Raw genomic sequence first — 24,085 nt, forward strand, 5'->3', positions numbered from 1 at the left:
CGGTATTTGTCGCCAGAACAGGGTTACGGAGTATTACCAGAGTTTACAGATCAAGTACAAACATTTCATATCATTTCTCATTCATATCAAAAATAAATCATAATCAATCATACTGTCCCTTATATGAGCCCTCGAGACCCAAAATACACAATAGAAATAAGTCAGGACTAATCCGAGTACTTAGAGAACTTTTCACAAAATTTCAAGATTTTTCCTAGGTGCAGGGGACACACGTCCATATCTCAGGCCATGTAGGTATTTGAAATAGGGACACACAACCATGTCCCAGCCCGTGTCCATACCCTTGTAACTCTCTAGCTTGGGTCACACGGCCAAGCCACACCCCCGTGTGCTAGGCCGTATGAAAATTTTTGAGCATTCTGTTTTTCAAATTTTAAGATATAGAGGACACACAACCAAACCACACGCCTGTGTCTTTGCCCGTGTGGACGAAAATAGGTCATTTTCAAGGCTTATTTCTCACCCAATTTGTCTTTCACGTACATTCATACTTAAACACACTCACAAGCCAATATAATACATTCAAATCAAGCCAATTCCAAGTATCATACATGATATATCAATACATATGATCAAGTGTCCATTTTTATCAAGTCAACCTAATACATATATATATACATCTTTGTACCAATTATGCCACTTCAAACCAATCATCAATATACCTATATGATTTCTATCATTCATCCATTCAAACACACATCAAACATAATGAAGTCACATATATATATAAATCAATTTTACCAACCCCAAGCCATACCAATGGCTAGTTTCAACTCAATATTTACATGCCATCATTGACCAAATTTTAGCCTATACATGCCATTATAACCAAAATGTAGTTTAATAGTTATACCAAAATGAGTCTATGGATAGTGTAATGTAACTCCAACTAGCCTCCAACCTTTACGAGCCTCTGAGTACTATAAGACAGGGAAAAATTAAACAGAGTAAGCTTTAAAGCTTAGTAAGTTCGTATAACGGGAATTTTAACTTACCATTCATTAACATCTAGGGTAAGCATGCAATACACATCCAAAGCAATTTGACTAATAGCCTAATCACATGACCTCATCAAATAGTCATGTATTTCACATAAATTCCAAGAACATGTATGAGCTTATCAATATCAAAATTCCATGTACTTCATGCATATACAGGTAATAATTCATTTCAAGCTCATATTTATTCATATCAAGATTTTTCCTGTTGAATTATTGAAAATATCGGTGGATACACGGGTAATACACATGAAGTGTACAAATCTGTAATCTGTCAATTCATATTCGAAAATGCTCATACGAGCACATAAAGGGGAAGCTTATGTGAACCATGTAACGAGAAACTCTGGAGAGCCATTATCGGGAAGCTTATACGAGCCAATGTCGGGAAGGTTTAAGCGAGCCAATGTTGGGAAATTTTGGAGAGCCATTTATCGGGACGCTCATAAGAGCTACGGTGTGTCCACAACACATGTACGATCACAACCAAATCGGGATGCTCCGAAGAGCTATTAACGGGAAGCTCGCAATAACCATATAACAGGAAGCTCATGAGAGCTAATAATAGGACTCTCTTTCGAGCTGTGGTGTGTCCACAACACATGCAAGACTACAACCAATCGAGAACCTTGTATCCATCGTATTTCATTTATTCAAACGGGACTTAATACTTAATGATCATTGTCGGATATGTAATAAATTTCTTATACATGGAAATTTTACAAACACATACATAACATTCAATTTAAACATATAATTATACAATTTATTTACACGAACTTACCTCGACAAATGTTCGTGGATTTGTAATATACTAATCCAACACTTTTTCTTTTCCTCAATCTAACTCCGTATTTGGTCTATCTGGATCTATATGAATGAATATATCATTAATTTAATAAAATTCATACTCAATTCAATCCAATTCACATCTTAGGCAAAATTACCATTTTGCTTCTATACTTTTATTTAATTTTGATTTTGTCCCTAGGCTCGAAAAATGAAATTCATGCAATTTAATCCTTATTCCAAGCCTAGCCAATTTTTACATATAACAATAACAGTCCATGTATTTCACAAAATTCAAAATTTCTCCATGAATTTTACAGCTTTTCAATTTAATCCCTAAATCACAATTTCATCAAAATTCACTTTACAAAAATTGTTTATCTATAAACAAGTTTTCATTTTCTACCATTAAACTTCATAATTCATGCATACTCATCCATGGTAAAATCCTAGTACTTTGATAAATTTGCAAATTAATCCCGCCGAGATAGCTAGATTAAGCTATTACGATCTCAGAAATATGAAAATTACTAAAAACGGGACAAGAAAACATATCTAATTAAGCCAAGTAAGATTGTCTTTCTTCAAGCTTCAAACTAGGGTTCCCATGTCTTAATTTTTAGGAAAAATGATAATATGATGATATTTTATGTTATTTTATTATTTTTCATCTTTTCATCTTTTTCTTTCCAATTTCATCCTTTTCTTTATTTAATTTTCCATGGATGAATCATCATACTTATCTATTAACTCCTCTTAATGGTCTATTTTCCATATAAGGACCTCAAATCTTTAATTCCATAGCTATTGATACTTATAGCTACTAGAACTCAATTTTTGCATTTTATGCAATTTGGTCCTTTCCATCTTATTAGACATGTAACCGATAAAAAAATTTTACGAAATTTTCATGCAATATTTCAATCATAATGCAGACCATGAAATAATATTAAAATTATTTTCTTTTCGACTCGAATTTGTGGTCCCGAAACCATTGTTTCAATTTTACTGAAAACGGGCTGTTACAGTAATAGTGTGCTTATTCCTCTTAACTACAACAGTACTATGAAAAAACTTAGTGCCTTGATTCCCCTCCCTAATCCACTACACACGATCTTTTTGCCGATAAAAACATGCTTCGGCCTCTTGCAAAACCAAGAGATCAGCTCTCACTCAATCAAAATGACCATTTCTAACTAGATCACCCCGTAACAAAGCAAGCTGCAAGCTCTCCAGCTGCTCAGCCTTAGCCTTAATCGAGTAGAAATATTACCAAAAGCCTCAATGTTGAGCATTTTCAAGACAAGCTTAAGTCTCTTAGGCTTGGTAAATAACTTCAACATAGGATCACCTACCACAATAGGCTGTCAAGATTCAGCAACAAGCTGCAAAAACCTATCATGCTTAGCCCAAAAATTAAAGAACCGAAAAGGTTTTGGCAAGGATTGCATAGACTGCTCCAACCGGACAATAGAAGGACAATGATCCGAACAACCAGAAGCAGCAAACTCAACTCGTAAATGAGGTAGAAATGGCAACCAAGCTGCATTAATAAGAACTCTATCAAGCTTCTTCGCAATCGGTCTATCCAATTGATGATTAGACCAAGTGAAAATAGGACTAAAATAAGCATGATCAAAGACTTCAATCTCCCTAACCAAAGCTTGGAAATCCTTCATATCAATAGTAAAATACTGAGAACTATCGAAAGAAGAACTCTCCTTAGGCGAAAGCGTGACATTAAAGTCACCACCCAATAACCATGGAGCATCGCCAACCTGGCCACTCATAGAACACAATATTATTGGGTGTAATAGTAATGCATATTACATTTTTAAAAGAGAAAATAGGTTCAAATTTTGGAAAAATAACCAAAAAATCTAATTTTTATAAAAAATTAAATATTATTACAATGATATTTTTTTACTTTTTCATATTTTAATATAAAATTTTAAAATATTTATTAAAAAATACTACTTGAAATAATTAAGAGTCCAAAGATCAAGATTTATGAAAATCTATACACAAAAATCTTTACTACACCGTTATTCATTCAATAAATAATTTTTAATAAAAAATATAATTTTTATATTAAGATTTTTATTCCATTATGATTTAATTTAAAGTAAAACCATATTGGGTAAAATTTCATATAGTTTAATATCTTAAATGTTTTTGAAAATCAAATTATTATTTTTACTTCATATACATTTTTCAAGATATGTTAGAATAAAATAAGCATATAGTAGTTATCATTTTTAGAATTGGTCGTATTTGAAATTGTTAAGGTGATTTTACCTCTTTTTTAATTATATTTGAATAAATTATCTCTTTAAAAAACATATATTCAAAATATCTTATTCAACTTTGGTTCAGAATATCTAAAACAATATAAAATATTATATAATAAAATTTTAATTAAGAAATAAATTTTCCTTTAAAAAGTCAAACTCTCGTAATCATATTTAATATTTATTAATTTATGAAAAGAAAAAGAAAATAAAATTTATCCTTAAATTTTGAGTTTATGATGAAGACAGAGTATTTATAAGCGAGTAAAACAGCATCTTTGATAAGCCATAATAGAAGGCCCAAATCTATTTTCAAAAGCCTGTATTGCTCTGCTCTCCATCCTTCTGAAATTTTCTGTTATTAAATTGCGAAATTCAGCAAGAAGCCAAAATCTCCCGTTTCTCCCACAATCGAAAACCAACTCTATTTCCCGGCAACCGGCGATGAACATCTCTCTGTTTCAGTTTTCCCCGAATTGCCTCCCACAGGTTGGGAAGTTCCGAAACCATCCTTCCATCTCCAACAACAGACCCAACACTAAGATTCCATGCACCAAAAAGAAGCTCAGCGATTCAGCCCTGGCTTTAGATTTGGCAATCAATGTGCAAAAGATTAACACCCATTTGGAGCAAAAAGAGAAAGCCATGAAGAAAAGCAAAGAGTTGCTGTTCACAGAGTTGTGCCAGTATTTGTCATTGAAAGAAGAGGAAATGAACAGGAAATGGAGAAAGATGAGAGAAGAGGAGAAATGGATTTTGATTAACAAGTTCGTTGATGAATGGGGTGTTCATTTTCATCCTTTATCTGCTAGATCAGTTAAGGAAATGGTGGATGAATATTTGCAAGATGATAACAAGTCTGATCCACCTATGTTTCCTGGTTTGAAGAGAATGCTAGGGATGTCAAAAGATGCTTAATTTGCTTAACATACTTGTAATAAGTAATAAGCTGCTTGTTTAATTTAGAATTTCTTCAGTTTTAGTTAAATGTTTGTTCTTTTTACATTTGTTTATTCATTTCATGACATCCTTTCATACAAATTATTAAACCTTCAAATATATATATAAAACCATGAATGTACAAAGAATTTCTTTGTAATATATATACTGTATATACAATCTTTAAAAAAATGCTTGAAAAGTGCAAGTTCAATTAACGACCAGGAAAAAAGCAGCCTAACATTTTAATGTTACTAGGCCATCAGAAGTGAAGTTGCCTGCACTGTGCAGCTGAAGCCTCTGTTGGACAGTAAGGACATTTAAATGTCCGAGAGGTGTTTTTTGACAGCTTCATGATTGATTGATTGCAAAGGACATGCTGGCATGGCATTAGCATTGGTGGATTCTCTTCGCTGCCTTGATCTCTACTTACAGGACATACAAATATGGAGTGGAACTGGAGTTCCTTTCCTAACTCCACAGGGACTGGTAATTGTTTCATTTCTTGCCACTCTTGCCTCTTTGCTGCCATTACATTAGCCAGCTTCAGCAGTGTAGGCAACCCTTCGATGCCGGCTGCTATGGCCACACTCAATGGGCTCCAATACGATTGTCCCACGAGACTGCAGAACTGTTTGATGATCTCCTGAGTAAATTCTTCCCAATGGGTAGGAGCCATTAACTCAGCATGAGGGCAGCTATCGAGCTTTCCCACCCATATGATGCAAACCACAAGCTTCTGAAACTCGTTCATGTGCAGAGAAGCAAACGGGGCAAGGTGAGTTCTAGCATAACTAAGTGCATCAGCTTTAGTTCCTTTCTTTACAATCTCCACGAATTGAAGCCTGTAAAGTTTTAGCTCAAGCATTGAACCATTTTGGTTGAGCTTCTCACGATTGAGAGTGATCCAATTCAAAGCAGGCCCGAGGTTCTTAACCTTCAAAGCTTCAAGTACTTGATACATTTCTAAGAAATGAGATCTTATCGCAATCGCCTCTGGTTCTCCAGCTTCATCTATGAGGCAATCTCCAAGGTCAAACAAGCCTTGCTGATAAAAGTGATTTGCAACTATCTGGTTCACTAGGTGGAAGTCAAAGTCAACATTTCTATACGCCTTGGATATGTCAGGGCTGAAGGACTTTTCGAGAAGTTTAGGGTACTTGCTGAGGTTTATGTTACGCTCCTTCTGCAGTCCTTCTAACAGGTTCAGTGGACCAACAGTATTGAGCTTTAGTTTTAACTCAGAAAGAATAGATTTCAGATGAACAGGGGACAAGGGATCGTTAATGGCCTTGATTTTTGCCAAAGCCTGCTCAATTTCATGCCCAACTTGATCAACTATTTCTTGGGATCTAAAGGAGGACAATTTCTGTCTCTTAACAACACGGTCAAATGCATCTTTAAGGGTGTCCAGTTCCATTTTCTTAATCTCAACTTGATGCTTCCTGCACAAAATACACAAGTGATAGAACATCGAACAACTAAGAAAAACAGAAGAAAACTTCTGGTCATCAAAAGAGTGTAACTTATTGAAGAAAGGAGGATCCAGTCTATACAATGTACCTATATTGCTTCACTAAATGATGCTTTTATCTTTTCTAGTCTTATTTATTTGTTAGAAGTTATGGTGGATAGAGTGTGAAGAAAGGATTGATATGCAGTAGGTACGAAATGGTAACATAGAGAGTGGCCTTCTTGAAGTGACAAGAGAAGATATTTGTAAGGTATCTAGTAATGGAACTGATAAAGATTAGTCTAAAACAATAGAAGTTCCAAATCAAAGCTTTAAATTTGGCACAAATTACAAATGCATAATGTAACAATCACAATATCTTATCAAGCAAAAATATCACAACTAAAATACGAGCAACTTGTTCTTAAACATGAATGTATAAATCAACTAGAAGATTACCCAAGGATGTAAAAGCACTAGTAAGATGGCTTTCAGACACACAAAGTTGTAACCCCCACATCATGCACCAAATAATCACTAGTATCAAATTTCAATGGGTTTGATGGATTAGTTCTTTTTCTAAGAATAGGGTCAAGTTTAAACTACCAAAACCCAGAGCTGCCCAGTATACTAGCCGAAAGAACAAAATGAACGCATAGCCATGCTAGATGTAATGTTCTAACTTCAACCGCTTTGCTTGGTAGAAAGGATCAAAAGGGTTAAAGAAGGAAACCACTTTGTAATTTAACCGTCGTTCCCCCTTTTTCATCTTTCTTACCAAGCAAAGCATTATAATGTTCATCAACAATGGAAAGGAATAAGCAATAACACATCATATTTTCAAGTAAACCTTTTGCAAACCAAGCTAAATTTGTAAAGGTTACTACATGCTATCTAAAAAATTATATGAACATTCAATTATAGAATCAAAAACATCATGAAAATGAAAATTTAAATACCTTTGATTGGCAGTTTCAGCAAGTCTTTTACTGCATTAGAGAAACAAAGTCAGGACCGCAAAGTGAGAATTCAAACTAAAATTTTAACTGATAATTAAATTATAAAAACATAATTAACAAAGGTCTAATTTTCAGCATCAAAGATAATTGTTTGGTTACAGAGAAAACAGAATGGAAAAAAAATCTACCTATTTCACTCAGTTCCGATAATAAAAAAGCAAAAGGTTTAAGCATAAAGGAGATGAATAGTAAGAGGCAAAACTCAAATATAATTTTGACATACTTATTCCTGGGTTTCTTCTAGTGAAACAAAATCATGAAGATAAAAAAATAACGACAAAAGATATGAAACAGAGATTTGAGGAAACATACCAGATTTGAGATCGAAATTGGAAGAGCGAAAATCGCAGAAGAGAAGTGAGAGCGCAAGAGTCTCTGAAAGGCAGGGAAGCTAAGCTAAGTGAGAGAGAGAGAGAGAGAGAGTCTCGAAAAGCGTACACGTGCGAACAATTCGGTAGCAAACCAACACTCGTGTGAAATTTTTTCATTTCCTCAAATACCCTTGTTCGATTTCGATAATTTCGGTTTTGAATTCATCAACCAGGAACTTTCGAGCTCCTCTGGTCATCAGATTCGGGAAAAGAGAGAGAAAAAAGAAGTCCCCTTAACTGTTGTCTCTCAATCAAATGGGCCTTCACATCCTCAAAACGACGCCTTTTTCGTCTTCCTACTCCAAAGCTTTACTCCTCGCCACCGCTGCAAAACCCGCCGCTTTAGCTGCTGCTGTTCTTCCTTGTAATCCCCGCTTGAGATTTCCATTTTCTTCGCCAAAGGCCATTACTTCATCTGGGTATGGGAGTTTCCTTCATCTGAGGAAGCGTGGGTTTCGTGGGAGTGTCGTCTTAACCATGGCTGCTTCTGGTTCGGTCCAGAAGTCTGAGGAAGAGTGGAGTGCTATTCTTTCCCCAGAGCAGTTTCGAATTTTGAGACAAAAGGGCACCGAGTAAGTTTGCTAACCTATTCATTCATTCTTTGTGTTGATTAATAGTAGCATAAGCTTCTGACAAATTGTATACATTTTGAGCTTCTATGGCTTTTGGATGAAATAGCAAGTTTGTAATTTGATTCTTGACATTTTGTGTTGGTACTGTAAAGGTATCCAGGCACCGGAGAATATGATAAGTTCTTCGAAGAAGGTATCTATAAATGTGCAGGATGTGGGACTTCTCTTTACAAGTCCACTACAAAATTTAATTCAGGTTGTGGGTGGCCAGCTTTCTATGAGGGTCTCCCTGGAGCCATAAATCGCCATGTGAGCTACCTTCCTCTTTTGCTCAACTTGTTTTCTTCTATTCCAGATTTTACTAATCAAGTGTGTGATGTTTAACCAGCCGGACCCGGATGGGATGAGGACTGAAATCACTTGTGCAGCTTGTGGTGGCCATTTGGGCCATGTATTTAAAGGTGAAGGGTTTCCAACACCCACCGATGAGCGCCATTGTGTCAATAGCATATCACTCAAGTTCATTCCTGCAAATTCTTCAGACTGAATCGTATTATAACAGTTATCCTAGTTGTGTATAGGACATGGGCATAATGTGATGTTTTTGCCAATAAGAACTCGAGTTTTTCTACTTATGGTCGTCGTTGTATTTGAACTTGAACGTTTTAATGCAATATATATGCAAAATATGGTAACCAACCATGGGAATTTCCGTGGCAGCCTGAAAAGATGAACCCCATGTGTAGAGTTTGGTTGCCTATTTCAATAGCTGTTCAAGTTTAGAATTATTAAAGGGGCTTGATAAGCTTGAAAAACTCGCATGCCTTTTTCTTTTATTCACTTCAGACCAACCATGTGAATGGTGAAATGCTATTCCAATTAAAAGAGTTATCTAATTTCTCCAACACCCCCCCCCCCCAACAAAAAAAAGAAACACAAACAAACAAACTACAAATTGAAACCATTGCAGTTCTCCTACTGCTCCTGGTAGCCCTCATGCAAGTGAAAGCTCTCCAGCAGGAATTGATCTTTTGACAAGTTTGGCCCAAGACTCGTTAGTCTCTGTAATGACCTTCAGAGCATATTCCTGTTCATCATACAGTGCAGATAAAAATCCTAAGAAAAATGAAGCTGATAGGCACTATGGGAATAGGGGAAAATGAAACAAAATCAGTACACACCTTGTTTGCTGCCTTGTTGCCAAGACCAAACTTGTTTGCTGGTTTTCCATCAGGGATCTTGTAGTCTCGAAACCAATCCCTGATTGCCGTTAGTGTCCCCTGAAATTATCATCAAAAGGGTGCTCTTAAAGTTGGCATTATAAGTGAGATAACCATGCTTAAGACCAGTTTAAATAACAAATAACACACAAGTCTTAAATGGCAGTAGTTACGGTACCGGGAAATGCTTCTCAACATCATCGACATCGTTGACAAGGGAAGCCCTTGGATCGTCTAATGAGATAGCAACTATTTTCCAGTCAAGTTCCCCTTCATCAATCATGGCTAATGCAGCCAAAGGCTTGACCTTCAGAATCTCACCTATCTTTCTCCGGGTTTCACCAATCTCAACAACATCAACTAAGATTTGAAAGAAACGGAAACATCAAGACTTGCAAAGCTACTTTTTCACAACAATAAAAAAGGAAACCTTATCAATAATAAATGTCAGTCAAATACTGTAACCAAGAAGGGGAATTACCAGGGTCATTATCACCAAATGCTCCATCAACTTCAGAGTTTGCTAAAGAAGGGTCTTCCCATGTTTGTGGAAGCAATCCGTAATTCCAGTTTATATTATAGCTGAGGTACAAGTAATGAGATTATAGCAAGAAGCCAAAACAAAGTGCTGAAAAATAGCCGAAAAAGCATATAAGTGAGTAAGAAATTAAACATACTCAAAATCAGAGAATCTTACGGGTAATATCGAAGTTTGCCCTTCTTAGTATCCTGCTTAATGGGAGTGTATGGCTCATCAGTAGCAACCTCCATTTTTGCACTTGACTCTTTGGGTATCTCCACAATGAAGTTAAAAACACCATCTCCCAAGTGCAATGGTATATCATGCCAAGGAGAAATCTAAAACACCACTAAATCTCAATTATCATCCAAATACTGGACAATTTCAATTTCAAAAAATTTAGGAAAAAGAAAGTTGGGACAAATACCTTTTTCCCCGAAGTATCTTCGAAGAAGACTCTGTAGTCAAGGGTTTCGGGTTGACCTTCATGTTTGATTTGAACCTGGGGATTATAAATGGCATTGCAAGAAAATAACCTTTTGGATAACCGTCTGCCGTTGTTGAAGCTAAGAGCGTTACGGCCGTGTTTCAAAGCGAAGGGCGCTTTGAGAAGCAAGCAAGAAGAGGAGGCAACGGTGGAACTTCCGGCGACGGATACTATTCTAGCTGTTGCTGCTGCTGCCATGGCTGATGTATCTTTTGGTGGTGGACTGTCGGGTCGGGAGTATTTGGAAGTTTGGTGGTTTACATTCACTGGCTTACCTTACTTTTCCAAATTCGTTCCTATATCCTTCTCTTTTCCCATTTTTCCCCTTCAATTCTTTAAGGTAAATTGCATCATCGATTCCTATATTTTATTTAAAATTATGTTTTAGTCACTCAACTTTTAAAGTTACATAATAATCATTAATATTTTAACCACTCATATATTAACTTCCGTTACTCATTAACAAAATGATTAAAGGATTAATAACTAATTTGGCCCTTGAATTGTATAGCTAATAGACTTTTTCTTAAATAATTCTAAAAAATTAAAATATCATAAATTCTTTAAAAATTCTTAAAAACGATTTCTTAGAATATATTTTTAAAAAGTTAAAATATTAGAAAATTCTCTTTAGAAAACTATCGATAATCAGAAAATAAATTATGAATCGTACAAAAGATAACAACTAAACATGAAATATGCTTCATTCTCATAAATAGGAATTGAATCCTCAACCACATTATTAACAAATGAAGTAGCAACCACTACACCTCCTTACTTTAATTGGAAAGTTTCATTCTAAGACCAAATCGGTTGTTGGTCTATTTTATTATTGAAAAATTTACTTTTAAATTTATTTTATAGTTAAATTTAAATTAAAAAATTTTACCTGCCAATCTAAACATATCAATCAAAATAGGGTAAACTACATCCAAAGTTACTAAATTGTTAATAAGTTTATATTTTGGTCACTTAACTTTAAAAATTAGAAAATAATCACTGAAATATTTAAAATTTTCATCCAATCACTGAACTATAAAAATCATCTTATAAAAATCATTATTGTATGACATTCTCTATTTACATCGCTCCTCTAATCAAAAGCTCTAATTCCCATCTTTCTGTAGTTCAATTTTTTTTTCATAAAACAACGTCAAATGTCACAAATTTATGAACCAAAATTTAAACTTTTTTCCACAATCTCCAACACTAATCTCTAGATCGACTTGGATCTAAGATATATTCTTCTACTCATCGATAAATATTGACCCACCATATTGATCATCAAATTATTGCTTAAAACTCACTAGCCAAACTTTTAATAATAAAAAAAACTTAATAGTTCAATAACTCAAATAAAAATTTTTGAATAGTTCAAAGACCATTTTATAACTTTTTAAAATTAAATGACCAAAATGCAGTTTAGTGATTCTTTTATGAAATTTTAGAGCAACAATGATTAGCTGGCATCCAAGCAACAACAAATGGTATTGTTTAATGCATTGTAAATTCATGTTTTCACCAAGCTTGAATGAGACTCAACTAATGTGGGGTGATTAACAACTCAATTTCAAGCCCAAACACTTAGATATTCAATGAGACAGACTGCTTATTATTTCAATGATACTCGTTAATCGGACAGTAGCAAGTTTACTTGGACAGGGACGGAAATTTTTGTCATCTGAATACTAGTATCATAACAACAGAATGGTTGCCCCCATTCCATGTGGGAGAATATATGCATACAATAATAAAAATACGGGTCGATATTGTTGCTCAGCTTCGTTGAATTCCGCTCGGCCATGTCTGATTCTTCACTGGCTTCAGGATTGCTTCCACCTCAGCTAGAGTTTCATGATCTTTCCCGAATAGTGCAAGTTCTGTTGCAGCGGCAACATTCTCTTCAACCTAGTTATTTACAACCCCGGCATTACTAACAAACGAAGCAGCAAGCTCATGAAAAAAAATGCAAACATGTTTTGACAGGTATGAAGATTGAGTAACAAAATTCTATTATCAGGCATAAAATAGATTTCATAAAGTTCAAATGATGAACCAGAACCTGTTTAACCGAGTTCATGCCAACCAGCACTGTCGAAATATCTTTGTTTGACAAGCTGTATTGCATAGCTAACTTCGAAATATTCTTTCCTTTCTCTTTACAATATACAGCAGCAGCTTGGCAGGCAGACTGCAGAGAGGTTATGAATACATATGAAAGCCTTATAATCAAGCACATAAACTATGGAAACGACACATTCATAACATGACTTCGTGGTGACATAAAATGTGGAAGTATTTAATATTAGGTGTGTTGTGGTGAAATGAACCACAATGTAGCTAGACTGGACAGAACACAAACCCAGATATATAATTTATTTTTAATCCATAGTCCTACAAATCATATCCATGTTTTACAAAAGATTTGTGTTGCAACTTCTAAATCAGCATGCAGTATAGTCACTCGAAAACCTAGTCCATTTAATTCACATAAACCATGTCCTGACATAAACTTTTACAGGTTAAAGGCTATCATTTACACATCTGTTGGATCCAACAGAATATGAAGGCATTTCATTTTTCAGAAACCACCAAACAAGACTGACTAGGTTGCATAAATAGCTTTGTATTTTGCAGGAGAACAAATGGTCTTATTGTATAGGAGGCTGATAAAAGTCTCACCTTGAGTTCGGGAGATGCCGGATGCCACTCCGGTGGACCAAACTCAGTAAGAAGTCCCATAGCAAGTGGAGATGCACTGATTACGCCAACACCTTTGGTTTTCAAGTAAGGCAATAAATCCTCCAATGTTGAATCATTAATGCTATAATGGCAATATGATAATATTACATCAACAGTGCCTGGTGGAACCCTATCAAGCACATAAGTAAAAATTTCCAAGGGCAACCCGGTGATACCAATGAAACGAATCTTCCCTGCTTCCTTCAGTTTTTGAAGTGCCGGAATCGTCTCATTCACAACCTGTTACCACATACAAAACGAACCAAATTAGCCTAAGCTTTCACATGAGAAGGGATATATATTTGTTAGTGGTGTATTTCTGAAGTGGCAAGAAAGGTTGTTATACAGAAATTATGAAAACGAAAATGGTATTGAAACATAATTAAGAACCTGATCAAGAGAGCCGAATTCAATGTCATGGCATTGAAATATATCAACATAATCAAGTTGCAACCTCTCCAAGCTTTCATCAATGCTTTTAGTTACTCTCTCAGCACTGAAATCAAAACCTTCACGATATCTCCCACATTTTGTCGAAACTATATATTCACTTCTAGGAACTCCAAGAGCTTTAAGTCCCTTACCAAGCATCTTCTCTGACAATGTCGCTCCATAATACCTTCAAATTATTAACAAACAAACAAACAAACATACATACATACATACATATAATTCATCAAATTAAACATAAGACAATAACCCAGTTAGTTAAAGTGAAGAAATTTAGAATTACGGGGAGGTGTCGAAGAAGTTGATTCCGAGGCGGAAGGCTTCGAGGACGGAGGCGACAGCGTCGCTTTCGGAAACGGAACCGAAGACGCTGCCGAGAGGGGAAGCTCCGAAGCCCACGCTGCTGAGCTTGAGGCCCGTGTTTCCGAGAGGTCTCATTTCTAGTTTGGGAGCAGCCATGTTTAGCTAGGGTTTCTTTTTCTTGAAGAATTGGGGAAAAACTGTATATGAGAGGAAGGAGATTGAGTGTTTGGGAGTGTAGCCGACAATGATCTTGTTTGTTTTTTTCCTTAAAAGAGTAAGATGAGAAAATAAGGAGCAAATAAGAGATGGGATTTTCTTCCTTCTGAAGGAACACAAGAAAAGGAGCAAAATTTGTTGTCTATTGTATACAATGGCCCCTCTCTCATCTATGCTCAACTACTTCCAATTCTCCTCTCTATACAATTATGTCCATTATGCTATTTCTACTTTACCATTTGAACTTGTAATTAGATTTATTTTGGTCCCTAAACTTCAAAGTTATAAAATTTTGATGACATAACCCTCTAAGATTGTCTTTACTATTATTATAAAAAGCATTTTTGAGAAATAAAATGTTCATTTTAGACATAATATTGTAAAGTAAAAAAACTATATATTTAAATAATATTCAAATTTATTAATATTATGATATTTTAGTATAAACATAAAAATAATTTATTGTATCTCATTATTGATATTTTAATATATAAAATATAATTTTAAATATTTATAAGTAAGTAATTAATATTAATTATTTGTAAATTTTAATTTGAATATATAATCTATATTTTAACTATTATTAAAATATAACCATTATAAATGCAAATATATACTTTTATATATTTTAAATAAATTATAAATAAGGGTTAAAGATGCCATTTTGACTCCAAATATGCTTCTGGAAAAACAAAAGCTGAAAAAAAAATACTTTCGCTTTTGGGTTCAAAAATCAAAAGTTGTCTTTGATTAGCCTTGTTCATGGCTCCAACCCGTTGTTGCGAAGTTCAAGGGTTAAAAATCATATCATTTATATTTATATATATGGGGAGGTATTCAATTACATCAATAATTTTATATTATTTCATAATTTTTTTTTCAACTTAACCCACAAACTGGTATTTAAACTATATTCTTTTCCTATTTTAGTACTTAAACTTTTTTTTGCCACAATTGATACTTAAATTATTTTTTCCCAATTTGATACCTCCGTTAGTCAAACCGTTAAGTATATTTAAATAAAAAACTTAAACGACAATTTGGTACCTTAAATTCTTTATTTTCCATTTTGGTACCTAAATATTTTTTAATCACAAGTGGTACTTAAACTATTATTTTTTCCCAAGTTGGTGCATTTGTTAGTTCAATCATTTGTTAAATTGATAAGTCTATTTAAAAAATGATAGCCAATTAAAATTAACATGTGACAAAATGGCAAAAATTATTATTTTTCTTTTACATATATCTTTTCTTCTTTCTTCAAAATCAGACTAATTGTCAAATTAGTCGGGCCCTAGTTTATAGTCTAATCAGTTTGTTCAGTTTGATCAAATAAATTATAAAAAATTCATAAAAATATTTAAATAATTGATAAAATCTGTTCAATCGCTTTGTATTGGCTACAGGTCAATTGGTCCAACCCCTATCTCTAGACTAGTACCTTGACCGGTCTCCAATTTAATCGACCGATCAATCCGGTCTAGTTCTGAAAACATTAGTTTTGATCGGTGAAACAATTTTTTCAATCTCGTTAGGTACAACAAGCAGGTGGTGAAGTTCAAAAAATAGAATTAACCACCTGTGTCTCGACCTCGAGAGGGCAAATTTCAAGCATTGTTGATATTGCTAGATATTATAAAGGAAAAGAAAGAAAAAAAAATAGAGAGAGGAAAAATAGAAAAAAATAAAGAGAGAAATAAAAGAATTAATTTTTTAAAAAGTTTATATGACGTGAAATTTTATTATTTGGTTGGAATTTTTTAACGGAGATAACATTTTGGTGTAAAATGAGTAACAAAATAATAATTTAAGTATTGTTTGTGACAAAAGAAAAAAAGTTTACGTACCAATTTAGGAAAAAGAGTATAATTTAGGTTAATTTATGGGTTAAGCCCACCACGTCAGCTTTTTTTCACGTCAAATTCCACGACAATCGCCACATCATCATTTTTTTCCACGTCAACCACCACATCAACAATTAATGGTCCATCAAGGGCTTTAACATAAAGCCATATTCAAAGGGCATTAATTACTACATTTCAATTAAGAGCTCAATTGATTGAACTTTTCAACGAGGGCCTCGATTTTTTAATTATTTTTCAAAGTATTTTTTAATTCTTAAGCCTAAGTGTATTCACGTCATTTAATAGTTTATGTAAAACCTTTAAAAGAAACTACTTAAAGATAGGCATAATGATAAATCTAACATTTAACATTTACTCAATTTGGTCCTAATTTTTTATGACTTTAGTCTTAAACCTTTAAATTTTAGTCAATTTATTTTCTTTAGATGGAAATGTTGACTAATCTATTAAAATTTCAACGGTATTGACATGACAACTTGTGTGACAATTTATGTGTACGTAATAAAAATTCAAAAAAAACATTAAAAACTTCACCAACTTTCAAATAAATCATAAAACTATATATATATATTTTTTTTTTTTTAATATTCATGTCTGCAATGAAGTACACGTAGGATGTCATGGTGGGTCACCATGTTCGTGCCATTACAATTATGTTTATCTAAATCAGACCAAATTGGTTAGGATACCAGTCCGAAGAAAGGCTTTAGACTGATTGAGCCGTGAATAATTTTGAAGCGGTTGAACCATGCTAAAAAAATTAGCCTACAATCAAAGTGGTTGAACCAGTTTTTAATATTTTTATTTTTATGTTTTGTAAATGATTTATTTAATTGAATCGTCTGAACCAATCGAATTGATAAATTGGTGGCATGATCGATTCGATCGCTAGTCCAGTTTCTATAAACCTTGGTTAAAATTTTAACAATTCAATTAACTTTTCCATTGAAAAAAATACAATTTGACTAACAATTTGACTAAAATTTAAAATTTGTAGACAAAAGTGATAAAAAGAAACTTAGTTGAGAGTGATAAAATTTAAAGCTTATAACAAGATGCTCATAAGAGCTACAGTGTGCCCACAACATATGCAGGACCACAACCAATACGGGAAATCCTGTATCCATCGAATTTCATTTATTCAAACAGGACTTAACGTTTATCGAGTATTATCGGATATGTGACTGATTTTCATACATAAGACATTTATACAATTCACATATACAATATTCAATTCAAACATATTAATATACATAATTTAGTTACACGAACTTACCTCGATAATTGTTCGTGTTAGTTTCTTCGATCCAATTCCGAACTAGGTCTATCCTGATCTATATGAGTAAAATTAACTCATTTTTAATAAAATTCACATTCAATTTCATCCAATTCCCATCCTAGGAAAAATTACCATTTTACCCCTATACTTTTAATAAATGACGATTTCATCCCTATGCTCGGAACATGAAATTCATGCAATTTAATCCTTATTCCAAGCCTAACCAAATTTTTCATATAACATTTACAGCCCATGAAATTCATAAAATTAATCAATTTTCCATGAATGTTACATCTTTACAATTTAGTCCCTAAATCATAATTTCATGAAAATTTCCTTTACAAAAGTTGTTTATCTATCAATAACATTTCATTTTCTACCATGAATTTCAAAATTTCAGCATACTCATCCATGGCAAAAATTTTATACTTTGATAACTTTGCAAATTGATCCTCAAAATAGATAGATTAGGTTATTACGATCTCAGAAATATAAAAATTACTAAAAACAGGACAAGAATTCATACCTAATTGAGCCAAAACAACTTGCTTGAACTCACTTTCTCTTAGCTAGGGTTTCCATGTATTTTAATTTGGGGAAGATGATGAAATAAGATGATATTAGCTTATTTCCATTTTTAATTAATTTAATTTCCAATTTTGTCCTTTTCTTTTTCTAATTTTCCATAGATGAATCATCATAAATATCCACTAACTCCATTTAGTGGTCTAATTGCCATATAAGGCCCTTAAATTTTGAATTCCATATATAGTTTGATCTTCCTAGCTACTAGAATTCAACTTTTGCATTTCATGCAATTTGGTCCTTTCTATAATTAAACAAGAAATTGGTAAAATTTTCTTATCGAAATTTTCATACGTCATTCCTATCATAATGCAGACCATACAATAATATTAAAATAAATTTCTTTTTAACTTGAATTTATGGTCCCGAAATCACTGTTCCAATTTCACTGAAAACGGGCTGTTACACAACTTAACTCAAAAGTTTAGAGAAATTTCAAAATTATCCCACTAGTAATTTTTGTGAAAAATTTTCTAATTCAAAACGAGCTCATACTAGGTAGGCATGAGCTTCAGGATAGCAGAGAAGACTACTCAGTTGAAGTGCTCATCTTAGACGAATAAAAAAGGTACAATTTTGATTAAGTGTTTATTACTTTAGATATCATAACCAAGATCTTATTTTGGAAAAAATTTAAAACTCTAATTTTCCCTAAATTTATTTTCTGTTGCTTTTTCAAACTTGTTTTTTTTTCCAACATTTCGATATTACGTGGCATTTACTGATGCTTACTCTCAATATACTTGGGTGTATTTTTTGAAACAAAAGTTAGGTGTACTCTCAGTGTTTGAGCAACTTTATCGCCAAGCTAAGCATATTCTTAGTTGCAAATTAAAGGTTCTTCAAACAGGCAGTGTGGCTGAATTTCAGGATCTTAAGGCTTATGTCCATTCTCATGGTATTGTACATAGATTTTCATGTCCACGCATGTCAAAACAGAATGGGATTGTTAAGAGGAAACATCGACAGATTGTTGAAATAGGTCTCTCTATGTTAGCACATACGTCTTTGCCACTCTCATACTGAAATGATGCATTTAATAGTGCAGTGTTCTTGGTTAACAAGCTACCTTCAGTTCTTTTAGGTAGCCTTTCTCCCTATAAAAATTGTTTCACGTTAAACCTGATTACACTTTTCTTAGAGTGTTTTGATGTCTTTGTTTTCCCAACTTGCAACCCTATAATACCCACAAACTACATTTTCGATCCACACATTGTATATTCCTTAGTTACTCTTCTGTGTATAAAGGCTATTCTGCCTGTCACCTACAGGCAAAATTTATGTTTCTAGACATGTGACCTTTTATGAGCATATTTTTCCATTCTGTCAAGTTATACAGTCAAACTCTATTCCATCCCTATATGACAAGTCACATCATGCTTAGTCTTCTTCTCTTTTAATCGTACCATCACCTATTACATTACCTCCTTATTTGTCAACTTTATCCACTCCACATTCTATACCACATACAAGTCTACCTTCTATACCCGCTTCTTGGTCATCATCTAGTCCCCATTTTCACGGTTCATCTTCCCCCACATTGCCTTCTTTTTCTAAGGCATCAACTTCATGCTCTATCGGTTCCCTCCACTTCACAACCTCAACCTACCTTTAATACTTACCCTATGGTCACCAAAAGCAAGACTAGTATTTTTAAACATAAGGTCTATCTTACTGAGACAACCTGTTCTCCTAAAAATATGCTTACTAATATCCACCAGGCCATGCAATTTTCTTATTGGCAAACAGCAATTCATGATGAACTTGAAGCTTTGATATGCAATCATACATGGTTTCTCTGCTCTCTACCTCCAAGCATAAACACAGTGGATTGTAAATGGTTGTTTAAGGTTGAAAAGAAACTTGATGGCTCTGTTGATAGATACAAGGCTCTGTTAGTGGCCAAGGGGTTTTCTCAAAATAACGGCTTAGATTTTGTTGACACCTTCAATCTGGTAGTTCAAGCTGATGCTATTCGCATTGAGCTTGCTCTTGTTGTTATACAAGGATGGTCGTTGTGCCAGGTGGATGTGAACAAAGCTATTCTTAATGGAAAGTTAACAGAAGAAATTTACAGTTGATGGTATTAATGGGGAGAAACTTGTATGTCGTCTTCACAAGGCTTTGTATGGTTTGTGTCAGGCACCTCGAGCATGGTTTCACACACTTGAAAAGTTTTTGGTTGATACACTTAGGTTTCAGCCGTCTAAAATCGATCCATCTTTGTTCATAAATATTTCTACTATGTCCACTATATTACTCATGGCATATGTTGATGATATTGTGCTTACTTGTACCTCTAATGATGAGGTTGTGAAACAGTTGCACAATACATTTTCGTTGAAAGATCTTGGTGCTCTTAATTTTATTCTTGGCATTGAAGTTTATCGTACCCCAAACGGGTTATTTCTTGCTCAACAAAAATATGTTATTGAGTTGCTTACAAAAACATGTATGAAAGGTGTTGCTTCCACCCCTATGCCTATGGGTCGCACACCAAGGTTATCATCATTAGAAGACAGCCCATTTGAGGATGGTCATCTCTATCGAAGTGTGATAGGGTCTTTACAGTATATGTGTCTCACTCGACCTGACTTAGCATATTGTGTAAACAAGCTTAGTCAGTATATGAATAATCTTCTTGAAGTTCATTAGAAGGAAGTGAAACGTATTTTAAGGTCTCTCAATGGCACGTTAAGTCATGGGTTGTAATTTACCAAAGGTTCACCTACTGTGATGTGTTATTCTGATGTTGACTGGGCTTTTATGGTAGAAGATCATCGTTCTACATCTAAATATTATGTTTTTCTTGGATCAAATTCGGTTGTATAGTGTTCTAAGAAGTAGAATGTGGTTTCACGATCATCTTCCGAGGTTGAGTATCGTAGTGTTGCCAACTGTGTGTCTGAGCTCTTGTGGGTTCAACAGTTGATAACGAAACTTGGCATATATCTATCTCAGGTTCTTGTTGTTTGGTGCGATCATACTTCCGCTGTCTCTATGATTACAAAATCTACTCATCTTGCTCGAATCAAGCATGTAGAAATTCATCTACATTTTATTCGTGAGAAAGTGGTAGCTAGTGTGTTGCAAGTCAATTTTGTGCCATCCGTACATCAACTTGTAGACCTGTTTACAAAACCAATTCCACCGAGTCAATTTGCTTTACTCCAGGTGTAGTTTCCAAGTTCTTGATGCAACGTTAGTTTTTTCTCAAGATAAAAAAAATAGGAGAATGATATAATGGTAATATGAACATTTTGAGTTTGTTATCCAGCTCAACTGATTAGTTGTTAGCCAAGTTCTGTTAAAGTTGTTATGCATATGTATAAGCATGCTTTACATGATTACCAGCACCTCTTAGTTAATATATATGCACTGAGTAATAGTTGCTGAGATAGTTCTTTTGAATTTCAGTTCAATAATAAAAAATATTCATCTCCTCACTTTTCTCAGCTACCAAACAACAATTAAACATGATATTCTACTGTATTTCTAACTGCCATTAGAATGAAAATGACGTCCTAATGCACATATTTATATTGATGTAATGCTAATTAAGTGATAATTAATCTAAAATAATAAGCGTAATTTAATATGGATTCAAAGTCAAATTAAATGAGAATAACTATAAAATCAATAAAAAACATAATTAAAAAATAATTATAACTTATTATTAAAAATAATTATAGAATGAACAAAAAAGAAGAAAAGAAAATGAAAGGATGCTTCAACATTCACTTAGGATGCAAATAAGCTTATACATGCCTTCTATTTATAGGGCCTCAATCATCATAAGTTACAAAACTAGTAAATATAATTAAGGTACCCTATAAATTTTTAAAGGGTTACAATAATTACAAGAAAATGAATTATTGGGCGGTTATGGGAGCTATATAGACATCCATTTTACAACACTTGCCCTTGGATGTCCATCAAATGAAGATGTGCCTCATACCTTATTAAAACCCTATGGGATAAAAACCTAATGAAGGAAAAAGACTACAGAAGCTCCTATTACAAGCTAGCTCGTTAAAAATCTTTACCAAGAAAACCTAGTGGAACAAAACCTTTGTTAAAGAAAAAGAGTACAACTTGTTTTAGACTCCCTCTAATGGCAACGTCACATTACATTTTTGAGTCGATGCATTTCAATCTTTGTGGTAGTCTTTCAAATGTTGAAGTTGGCAATGGCTTGGTAAAAAGGTCTGCTAAATTATCACTAGAACGAATTTGTTGAAATTTTATATCACCTTTCTTCTTAAGATCATGGGTGAAGAATAATTTTAGTGAAATATGTTTCGTTCTGTCACCTTTGATGTAACCACCCTTCAATTGAGCTCTATATGTTGCATTATCTTTGTCTAAGATAGTTAACATCTTTTCCTGTAAAGGCAATTTACATATCTTCTGGATATGTTAGGTCAATAACCTTAGCCAAACACACTATTGGCTTGCCTCATGCATTGCAATTATTTCTGCATGATTTGAAGAGGCGCCAGCTAATGTTTTCTTTCTTGAACGTCATGATATGGCAATACCTCCACATATAAATAAATATCATGTTTGAGACCGACTTTTATATGGATCTAATAAATCTCCAGCATCAGCTCAGCAGTCTACTAGAGATTTTGAATCATTTGAATAAAATAACCTCATATTAATGGTTCCTTTGATATATTTAAATATATTTTTAATTTCATTCCAATGTCTACGTATTGGAGAAGAACTAAATCTCGTTAACAATTTTACAGAGAAAGCTATATTAAGTCTTGTGTTGTTTGCAAAATACATCAATACCTCAATGACACTTAGATATGGTACTTTAGGACCAATGAACTCTTCATCATTCTCGCAAGGATGAAATTGATCTTTATTCACATCTAACGATCGTACAACCATTATGGTACTCGATGGATATGCTTTATCCATGTAAAATCTCTTTAAGATCTTTTCTGTATACGTTGATTGATGAACATGAATTTCATCTTTTAAATGCTCAATCTATAGGCTAAGACAAAACTTTATTTTCCCAAGATCTTTCATCTCAAACTCTTTCTTTAAACAATTTATGCATTTTGAAGCTCTTAAAGAGTTCCAATAATATTTAAATCATCAACATAAATAATAATTATCACAAAATCTTATCCAAGCCTTTTTATAAAGACATATGGACAAATTGGATTGTTTTTATAACCTTTTTTTAACAAATATTCACTAAGATGGTTGTACCACATATGTCCAAATTATTTTTAATTCATATAAACTCTTATTTAATCTGATCGAGCAATTTTTCTGAGAAACTCTATATCTTTTTGGGATTTTAAATCCTTCACAGATTTTCATATAAATTTCACTATTAAGTGTACCATATAAAGCTGTAACAACATCTATTAGACGCATGTCAAGTTTTTCACGTACTATTAGACTAATAAGATATCTAAACGTGATTGTATCCACCACAGGAGAATATGCCTCTTCATAATCAATGTTGGGCATTTGTGAAAATCCTTGTGCTACAAGTCGTGCTTTATATCTTATGAATTCATTTTTCTCATTTCATTTTCTCACAAATACCCATTTATATCCTACTGGCTTTACATCTTTAGGTGTTTGGATTACAGGTTCAAAAACCTCATGTTTAGAAAGTGAATTCAATTCAGCTTGAATTGTGTCTTTCCATTTTGGTAAATCTTTTCTATTTTTACATTCATCAATATATTTAGGCTTAGGATCCTCATTTTATTTTGCTATTTCAATAGCAACTTTATAAGCAAAATTGTTGTCGGCAACTATATTTTTTCGGTTCCATCTTTTTCCCAAAGTAACATAACTTATCGAGATCTCTTCGTTATCACCATTTTCAGAACTTCTTTTGGGGTTTTTTGATTAGTTATATCTTTGGCCTCTTCATGGGTACTTTCCTCCACAATATAAGCATCTTGAATACTTGTTTCTTTCCTTT

At 33.6% G+C, this 24,085-nt stretch overlaps 5 protein-coding genes across 5 annotated transcripts; 2 read left to right on the forward strand and 3 right to left on the reverse strand.

The window, feature by feature from the left end:
• Positions 1 to 4,396: 4,396 nt before the first annotated feature.
• Positions 4,397 to 5,102, forward strand: LOC105763008 (uncharacterized). Its single transcript, XM_012581029.2, has one exon. The coding sequence runs from the start codon at positions 4,544 to 4,546 to the stop codon at positions 5,015 to 5,017; it is 474 nt and encodes a 157-aa protein (XP_012436483.1). The 5' UTR covers positions 4,397 to 4,543; the 3' UTR covers positions 5,018 to 5,102.
• Positions 5,103 to 5,140: 38 nt separating this feature from the next.
• Positions 5,141 to 8,007, reverse strand: LOC105763005 (protein RMD5 homolog). Its single transcript, XM_012581026.2, has 3 exons — positions 7,823 to 8,007; positions 7,451 to 7,480; positions 5,141 to 6,483 (listed from the first exon to the last, which is right to left on the reverse strand). The coding sequence occupies exons 1-3, from the start codon at positions 7,996 to 7,998 to the stop codon at positions 5,301 to 5,303; spliced, it is 1,389 nt and encodes a 462-aa protein (XP_012436480.1). The 5' UTR covers positions 7,999 to 8,007; the 3' UTR covers positions 5,141 to 5,300.
• A 129-nt stretch (positions 8,008 to 8,136) lies between these two features.
• On the forward strand, positions 8,137 to 9,187 carry LOC105763007 (peptide methionine sulfoxide reductase B5). Its single transcript, XM_012581028.2, has 3 exons — positions 8,137 to 8,453; positions 8,606 to 8,762; positions 8,842 to 9,187. Exons 1-3 carry the CDS (start codon positions 8,137 to 8,139, stop codon positions 8,998 to 9,000), a joined length of 633 nt encoding a protein of 210 aa, XP_012436482.1. The 3' UTR covers positions 9,001 to 9,187.
• A 73-nt stretch (positions 9,188 to 9,260) lies between these two features.
• LOC105763006 (soluble inorganic pyrophosphatase 6, chloroplastic) lies at positions 9,261 to 10,967 on the reverse strand. The gene is made up of 6 exons (XM_012581027.2): positions 10,621 to 10,967; positions 10,371 to 10,531; positions 10,155 to 10,255; positions 9,852 to 10,033; positions 9,635 to 9,733; positions 9,261 to 9,540 (listed from the first exon to the last, which is right to left on the reverse strand). Exons 1-6 carry the CDS (start codon positions 10,876 to 10,878, stop codon positions 9,448 to 9,450), a joined length of 894 nt encoding a protein of 297 aa, XP_012436481.1. The 5' UTR covers positions 10,879 to 10,967; the 3' UTR covers positions 9,261 to 9,447.
• Positions 10,968 to 12,269: 1,302 nt separating this feature from the next.
• Positions 12,270 to 14,573, reverse strand: LOC105763009 (L-galactose dehydrogenase). Its single transcript, XM_012581030.2, has 5 exons — positions 14,156 to 14,573; positions 13,813 to 14,041; positions 13,363 to 13,662; positions 12,743 to 12,871; positions 12,270 to 12,588 (listed from the first exon to the last, which is right to left on the reverse strand). Exons 1-5 carry the CDS (start codon positions 14,329 to 14,331, stop codon positions 12,457 to 12,459), a joined length of 966 nt encoding a protein of 321 aa, XP_012436484.1. The 5' UTR covers positions 14,332 to 14,573; the 3' UTR covers positions 12,270 to 12,456.
• Between the last annotated feature and the right edge of the window lie 9,512 nt (positions 14,574 to 24,085).

The sequence above is a fragment of the Gossypium raimondii genome, chromosome 12, assembly GCF_025698545.1.
Source record: "Gossypium raimondii isolate GPD5lz chromosome 12, ASM2569854v1, whole genome shotgun sequence".
Lineage (NCBI taxonomy): Eukaryota > Viridiplantae > Streptophyta > Magnoliopsida > Malvales > Malvaceae > Gossypium > Gossypium raimondii.

What these genes read in the sequence shown, in the direction of transcription:
- LOC105763008 (XM_012581029.2), top strand. Translation starts at nt 4,544, where the DNA reads ATGAACATCTCTCTGTTTCAGTTTTCCCCGAATTGCCTCCCACAGGTT.
- LOC105763005 (XM_012581026.2), bottom strand. Translation starts at nt 7,998, where the DNA reads ATGAAAAAATTTCACACGAGTGTTGGTTTGCTACCGAATTGTTCGCAC. An exon ending in CAATTTCGATCTCAAATCTG is followed by an intron (nt 7,481 to 7,822) that starts GTATGTTTCCTC and finishes TCTCTAATGCAG; the next exon opens with TAAAAGACTTGCTGAAACTG. An exon ending in GCTGAAACTGCCAATCAAAG is followed by an intron (nt 6,484 to 7,450) that starts GTATTTAAATTT and finishes TATTTTGTGCAG; the next exon opens with GAAGCATCAAGTTGAGATTA.
- LOC105763007 (XM_012581028.2), top strand. Translation starts at nt 8,137, where the DNA reads ATGGGCCTTCACATCCTCAAAACGACGCCTTTTTCGTCTTCCTACTCC. An exon ending in TTGAGACAAAAGGGCACCGA is followed by an intron (nt 8,454 to 8,605) that starts GTAAGTTTGCTA and finishes GGTACTGTAAAG; the next exon opens with GTATCCAGGCACCGGAGAAT. An exon ending in CTGGAGCCATAAATCGCCAT is followed by an intron (nt 8,763 to 8,841) that starts GTGAGCTACCTT and finishes ATGTTTAACCAG; the next exon opens with CCGGACCCGGATGGGATGAG.
- LOC105763006 (XM_012581027.2), bottom strand. Translation starts at nt 10,878, where the DNA reads ATGGCAGCAGCAGCAACAGCTAGAATAGTATCCGTCGCCGGAAGTTCC. An exon ending in AAGATACTTCGGGGAAAAAG is followed by an intron (nt 10,532 to 10,620) that starts GTATTTGTCCCA and finishes GTGGTGTTTTAG; the next exon opens with ATTTCTCCTTGGCATGATAT. An exon ending in ATGTTGAGAAGCATTTCCCG is followed by an intron (nt 9,734 to 9,851) that starts GTACCGTAACTA and finishes TGATAATTTCAG; the next exon opens with GGGACACTAACGGCAATCAG.
- LOC105763009 (XM_012581030.2), bottom strand. Translation starts at nt 14,331, where the DNA reads ATGGCTGCTCCCAAACTAGAAATGAGACCTCTCGGAAACACGGGCCTC. An exon ending in CGGCATCTCCCGAACTCAAG is followed by an intron (nt 12,872 to 13,362) that starts GTGAGACTTTTA and finishes ACCTCTCTGCAG; the next exon opens with TCTGCCTGCCAAGCTGCTGC. An exon ending in GCATGAACTCGGTTAAACAG is followed by an intron (nt 12,589 to 12,742) that starts GTTCTGGTTCAT and finishes GTAAATAACTAG; the next exon opens with GTTGAAGAGAATGTTGCCGC.